The sequence below is a fragment of the Rhizopus microsporus genome (assembly GCF_002708625.1).
Source record: "Rhizopus microsporus ATCC 52813 unplaced genomic scaffold scaffold_7, whole genome shotgun sequence".
Classification (NCBI taxonomy): Eukaryota; Fungi; Mucoromycota; class Mucoromycetes; order Mucorales; family Rhizopodaceae; genus Rhizopus; species Rhizopus microsporus.
In genome coordinates, this window is record NW_019671922.1 from 794750 (window position 1) to 801429 (window position 6680).

The 6680-nt window shown below is 34.8% G+C and overlaps 2 protein-coding genes across 2 annotated transcripts; both read left to right on the forward strand.

The window, feature by feature from the left end:
• The first annotated feature begins 199 nt into the window (after positions 1 to 199).
• RHIMIDRAFT_281481 (uncharacterized protein) lies at positions 200 to 3396 on the forward strand. The gene is made up of 12 exons (XM_023613002.1): positions 200 to 485; positions 536 to 565; positions 615 to 692; positions 739 to 797; positions 846 to 983; positions 1031 to 1298; positions 1361 to 1526; positions 1579 to 1777; positions 1826 to 1992; positions 2046 to 2651; positions 2724 to 3007; positions 3061 to 3396. The coding sequence occupies exons 1-12, from the start codon at positions 272 to 274 to the stop codon at positions 3168 to 3170; spliced, it is 2319 nt and encodes a 772-aa protein (XP_023466858.1). The 5' UTR covers positions 200 to 271; the 3' UTR covers positions 3171 to 3396.
• A 1386-nt stretch (positions 3397 to 4782) lies between these two features.
• Positions 4783 to 5634, forward strand: RHIMIDRAFT_281488 (uncharacterized protein). The gene is given in 3 exon segments (XM_023613003.1): positions 4783 to 5502; positions 5513 to 5519; positions 5533 to 5634. 1 exon segment carries the CDS (start codon positions 5137 to 5139, stop codon positions 5311 to 5313), a length of 177 nt encoding a protein of 58 aa, XP_023466859.1. The 5' UTR covers positions 4783 to 5136; the 3' UTR covers positions 5314 to 5502; positions 5513 to 5519; positions 5533 to 5634.
• The last annotated feature ends 1046 nt before the right edge of the window (positions 5635 to 6680 follow it).

Below are 6680 nucleotides of genomic sequence, written 5' to 3' on the forward strand. Positions count from 1 at the left end.
GATCCTAAATATACTTTGTCTTTGTGATGACATATAGTCTTGAGACTGCTAAATAGAGAATATTTTCTATGGAGACACATGCATTTCATAAGCTTTTAGATGCACCAAGAATTTCAGAGTATAAAGGGTGTATCAAGGGAAAGACTATTCAATTAATGCAACAAATGATATACTAAATTTTGATTGGATAAGCATACTGAATTATCTTGACTGTGCTGCTGGAGTCGTTCACCTAATGAAGGAAAAGCTCCTTTTTTATTTTATTGACGATATGAAAAAAAAGCGCGATTTACAGTCAATCATCAAAGAAGCTTCCTACGAGCCTATTCAATACTCTATTCATGACTATTCTTCTCACTCTGGAACATATTATCCTCAAAATATTACAGTCAATAATCCAACTGAACAGTCATCTAGATGGTCTTCTGGATCTCACGACCAATCTCAATATATCACCTTGAAATTGGAGAAACCTGTTATTGCGTGTAATTATAAATATATTTAACTTGAGCCATGACTCACTCTACCCTTGTAGGCGAAATACTCTTTGGAAAGTTTCATAGAAGTTGGTTTCATTTAAATAATCATGAAGGAGTACTCATTCTTTTCTTAAGGCCATGTCTGTAACCTAAAGGAATTTAAAATATTTGGAGGAATGGACCTTGACAATCTAAACGAATTACTACATGATGGTAATAATAAAGAAACCAGATGGGTTAGACTCTAACATTTGATTAGGCTTAACTAATGACAATGAAGCTGAAGTATTCCCTCTACGCTATACATACGATGACTTGGTAATCTATATGGTATATACAGTATATGAATTAAATAATTCCCAATAGGTGTTCCCAGTTCAATATATCAGGATTAGTCCAGTAGCTACATTTGGCAGAAGCTTCAACTATAGTATATGGTACGTTGAAATTCGCGGAATCAAAAAGAATAGCATTCTATCACAAGTATTTGATGCTTACATCAAAGTACTGTATGCATGAAGCTGTAATATAATGTCCTAACATTTTCTCAGTACAAGGAGTTAGAGACCATAAAGCTATGTCTCAAGCATTTTAGACAAAAGAATATGATGGATCTGTACCATTTGCTAAAAGAAAAGACTGGCGTTGAGTTCGAGCATCCATTAATTAGCAATCTTCATCAAGCGCTTGTGATAGATGGTAATTTTGATGAAGCAGAGCGCATCATCGACAATGCAGAAGCATCCAGTATTTTTGATCATTATGTACAGACGGTCAAGTATTCACTTTTATGGCAAGAAATTTATGCATCCAATAGCGGTAAACTGTCATAAACAAACACACACATTAGACACTCATTATTTTTCTTTCTTTATATATAGACGGGGACACCCCTTGTCCTAGAGGAGGCCATCAAATGTGCATTGACGTTGATAGTGGAAAAATCTATCTATTTGGGGGTTGGGATGGCTCAAAGGATTTATCAGATTTTTGGTGTTATAACATTGAGAAACAACGCTGGAAGCTTTTGAGCTCAGATACATTGGTGTATGTGAAAAAGTATTGCCAAGATGTACTCTTTTAACGTGGTATAAAATAGTGACGGTGGACCAAGCGCAAGGTCATGCCATCAGATATGTTTTGATCCAACAAAGAAATCTATATTTGTCCTGGGACGTTATATTGAACCCAGTACAAACACAACAATCGCAGACTTAACTGGCAATACATATGGGTCGGACTTTTATCAGTATTTTATAGAATTGGATCAATGGATCAAGATCAGTGATAATACACAGGTATATAGCATTGTCTATTTAAAGAACATTTTATCAAAGTATTTGTAGATTGACGGTGGTCCTCCTTTGTTATATGATTTACAAATGTGCGTAGACCCTGTAGATCGAATACTGTATGTCTCTGGTGGTAGAATTGCGGCTCCAGGATCGGCTTCCTATGCTTATGGTGGTCTTTATGCATATGATATGATAGCCAGCTCCTGGGAAACATTAAGGTAGGCGTTAAAGAAAGGTAGCATATACTAAATATTCTGATGTAATGGTATAGACATGATGAAATCACACAAGGCGCCCGCTCACCACATTCCCCTGATGAAGCATACTTGGCACGCTGGGCACCAGGAAACAGATCCCCTTTACCCATCCAAACCATCAAAGGACGCGCGGGGCATTCAATGGCCATTCACGCAGAAAAACGTGGAATATATATATTTGCTGGACAAAGGGAAAGAAGCCACTTGTCGGATCTATACTACTACTCAATTGATGAAAAAAAGATCAATAATGTCGTTGAAAACTTCTTTAAAGGTGATGGTTCAGATATTGGATATACTCAGAGAGCTACAATAGACGAAGATTTGAAAGAACTCTATGTATTTACAGCTTATGTCAACGGTATGCCTTCAAACACTGTGAAAAATCTCATTTGGGTGTACAGCATTGAAAAGAATCATTGGGAAAAACTGTACGAAAATGAAAGCCAAGACTCATGTTCCTCTAAGTGTATTGAAGGCATAGAGCCAACACCTAGGTTTGCCCACCAAGTAGTTTACAATTCCAAAACAAAGGTACATTATATCTTTGGAGGCAATCCTGGGGACCATAAGAATGAACACAGACGACTGAATGATTTTTGGGAATTGAAACTGACCAAGTAATTATCTTTGATTTTTCTTACACAAAATAAATACTAACTCCTCCTTTTTTTTTTTTTTTTTTTACACAGGCCAACTTCTGCACAAATTGTCCGCAAATGCATTTACCTCATTCGTGCACGAAAATTATATGAAATGTGTGATAAGAAGCTTCATATCAACAGAGAACGGCTAGAACTTAATTCAAGCATGAGAAAGGATACGATAGACGCACTAAATTATTTAAGAAACTATATTTTGCCGCTTGTTGATCACGAAAATAGGGAAGAAGTGGCTCAATTTAAGCAGCTCTGTTCACATCTTTGTATTCCAACTTATGAGAAAAATGATGCCAACCGTGAAATGCAAACGGAAGGTAATACATAAAAGACATTCATAATGCATGAGAAGTATTAATGTTCCAAGTAGATTTCACATTTGCTAGTAGGACAAAAGTATTTCAAAACTTGCTCGAATACTTTCCCAAGAACATGAAAGAACCTAACGGAAGCGTGATGGATTCCGTAAAAATTTTGTAAAAAGAAACAAAATAAATGAAAAGGGTGCTGCTGTAGACATATTCCGGCGGTGATACCAAAGTGAAAGAACAAATCATGACTTCTCGTTTATGACCTTCTACAAAATTAAGCGTTGTTAATAAACTTAAAGCTTCAATAAGGTTCACTTTGGCAGTTTATGTTGTTATAAAGCAAACGTCATGTTTATATCTGTATCATCTACCAGATTAAATGAGAATGCCCCAAGTAACGTCTGAACTTACGAATAGTCATGTAATATCAAGAGACATTTCTGCTATCATCGTTGTTCATCATTTCTTGAGGTATTGATCAGAACAATGGAAAATTATAAGAGAAGTATAAGTCAATGAGTCTCTATATAACCTCTTTATTGTATATTAAGACGAGCGAGAGCTCATTATTACAAACAACGTCATTTTATATGAAGATAGAATTATTAAGGAACCGATTTAATTATGTCCAACGATAGTTGGGCATATCGCGTTATATGTTAATAACATGTATTGTTGTCAGTATCTTTGCATTATTCATTCTTAGAGTATAGATTTATAGTAATCTCATACGACAAGGTCAAGTATTTATAAGGTAAATACGACATTTCTCTTTGAAGAAACAGCTGAATAGGTTGAAGGAAATCAAGAAATATCGATACGTTATTGCCATTGATAAAGTGAAATGCATGCAGGAGAGCTGTGTAAAATTCCGATGAAAAACAAATTGAATGACTAATGATCAAAAAGTACAGAATGAGTGTTATCTTACTACATTGAATCTTTGGTAATCAGATTATGAATAAAGCCTGTTTAACAAGTTACCTTGAGAGCAAATACAGTTGCTCATCTGATTAGAGATCGTTTATGAGCACCTCGTTGTCCAATCAATCAAAAAGGAAGGTTGAAATGCCATTGGTTTAATTATAGTATACGATTAAGATATATTGAAAAATTTATGTAAACTTTGAGGCATATTATTTGACTCGGGAACGCTCGTTCAAATAGTACAGCAGAGAAATTTGTAAACTTTTCAGTAAAACACCAACACCTCCAAGAGTGGCACTCTTTGCTACTACTTTAACTCATGAATAGGGTATTCACACATTTCATACCTCTGTAGATTGTCAGATTTGAATTATTGGCAATAATCATCTTTTAGAGCACTAAAGTGCCTCAAGTGACACTTTTTTTTTTTGAAATAATATCACTTGACACATAAACAAAAAATAGTTTGCCTAAGAATCTTACCAGAAATGTTATAATTATGCTTATCGGTTTATGAATTTGCTACATGTGCTACTAACGAAAGCTTTTCCCAAATAAGCAAACCTCACGGTTGAAAACAAAAAAAAAAAAAAAAAAAAGGAAGCACAAGTTCTACATGCAATCGCATCATGGCAGTTCATCTTTGTTGATCAAAGAACATAATAATTATCAATTATGAAATAAACGTAAAGAATATGTTGATGCATCCATAACTGAATGAAAGGAATTGCATTAAGCAAGAAATGAAAAGGAAAACACCTCTGCGTTACTACGGTCAAAACACTAAATAGTTTGCCCCTGAAAAAAAGAAGCTGCATATTAAAAGGACTCTAAACGCGTTCTTCCTTTTTTTCCTCTTTTCTTTCCTAGTTCCTTTCAAAAGATACTTCTTTTATTCATCTGTGAAAAAACAATATATCAAGTGTTGCTCTATTCTTTATTATTCAAAAAGATAAGCAGACTTAACATAGCGTACCTCGGATGTGTCCCATTTATGTTTACAGTAAAAGAAAAGACTGAGTTACTCCACTCTTATCGTGTTTTGAAATTCTGCTACGTTTTTGTCTTGCTGTTATACTTTTGCTACTTTGGTGTTCTGCTACGCCTTTATCTTGCTGTTGCGCTTTTGCTTGCTCTTTTGCTACTTTGATATTCTGCTATCTGTGCCTACGCTATATCTATCTATATACTACTGGTATTTTGACATTATGCTACGCGTTTTTCTGCTCTTGATGCTCTGCTATCTTATATCTCCTGTATCTCTGCTCTTTTGCTTTATGACTTTGCTCCGTTGGTACTTTGACAGTATTCTGCGCTATTCTTTGCTATTTGGTATTCTGTTAGCCTATGATTCTACTGTTACTCTTTACTATTCTATCATCTGAATCTGTACTCTTCTATGGCTCACAATGTCACTCTTTGCTACTGTTCTCACTACCAAACAACTATGGTATATTCGATATTCCCTTATTCTTGGTGACCAAACCATGAAGTCGTTAAAAACTCTGATGATCAAAATGCTTCGTCATTTTCATGTAAAATTTACAAAAAGCAAAAAGCAAAATATATATATATATAAAATAGAAAAAATAGAAAAAATAGAAAAAATAGAAAAATCAAAAAAGCTAGTAAAGAAAATAGAAAAGATAAAAAAATTATAAAAGAGCAAAAGGATCATGGAAAAAAAAAAAACAAAAACAAAAAAAATTCCGTAAGTCTATTGCTGGTGGTTGCTTGATGAAAGCGAAATGGTTCTTGGTTCTCCTTTGCGTAAAATGAGGCGTCCGGCAGTGCCGCCGTTGAGCCCATCGTTTGGTTTGTGCTATACAATTTCCCTAAGGAACACTTCATGCTTGGTTCGAACGGATTCGACTGGCTCTGACTGTTGTATTCATACTTAGTGGATCAACTATCAACCATGTTGTGCCATGAAAACATTATCAGTAAATATTTGTAGTAATCGTTACTCGTGAGGTATTGGTTGTTGTTGTTGTTAGTACTCGGTAATGTGTAGAATAAAAGCAAGGAAGTGATGAGTCTCTGTTTTATCCTTTTATTAGAAGTGAGAGAGAGGAACTCATAGCAAAAAGAAATTAGGTTGTTTTAAAAGAGGTCGGAGTACTAACTAAGGTACATGTAATTAAGTCAAATGTAATCTCGCACGTAAAGATTAGTATTAGACATGGTCAAATACGACAACTCGGTTAGGAGTTCTTCCATATATGGCCTATCATATGTGAGTTTTCTCTTAGGGTGCCGTTACAATATCCATATGAAATGTCTGTGCTCTAACTTTCAGGACAATGGTTCCTTATTCGGCGAGACATTGTAAGATTGTGCACCACCTCATCAACAAGGCACCTCGAACATACATCGAACCAATAGTTAATACTAGTTAGGTTCTTCCCAGTTATTCCCATTGTAGCTGGACGCTTATAGGTACGCTTATGATATCCAATTATCATTATTGATTGTAGATGTTAAAAAGTATAAATACCATTGTTTTATTCATCGTAAATAGTGATATCATATATTTCAGTCTCACTGACTTATTGTCCTTTTTCTATTCTCTTCTCACCTTATTAGCTTTTGTCTCTTATCTTTGTACTTGGCAAAACAAACCACATATGAAACAATAACTGGCAATTATCTGACTTCAGCTTGTTACTTTTGTCGTAGAACAATGTCTGCTTAAGGGCTGACTGTTGTATTTAGCTTTAGTGCTATTGAAAAAAGGCTATTAAGTCGATGA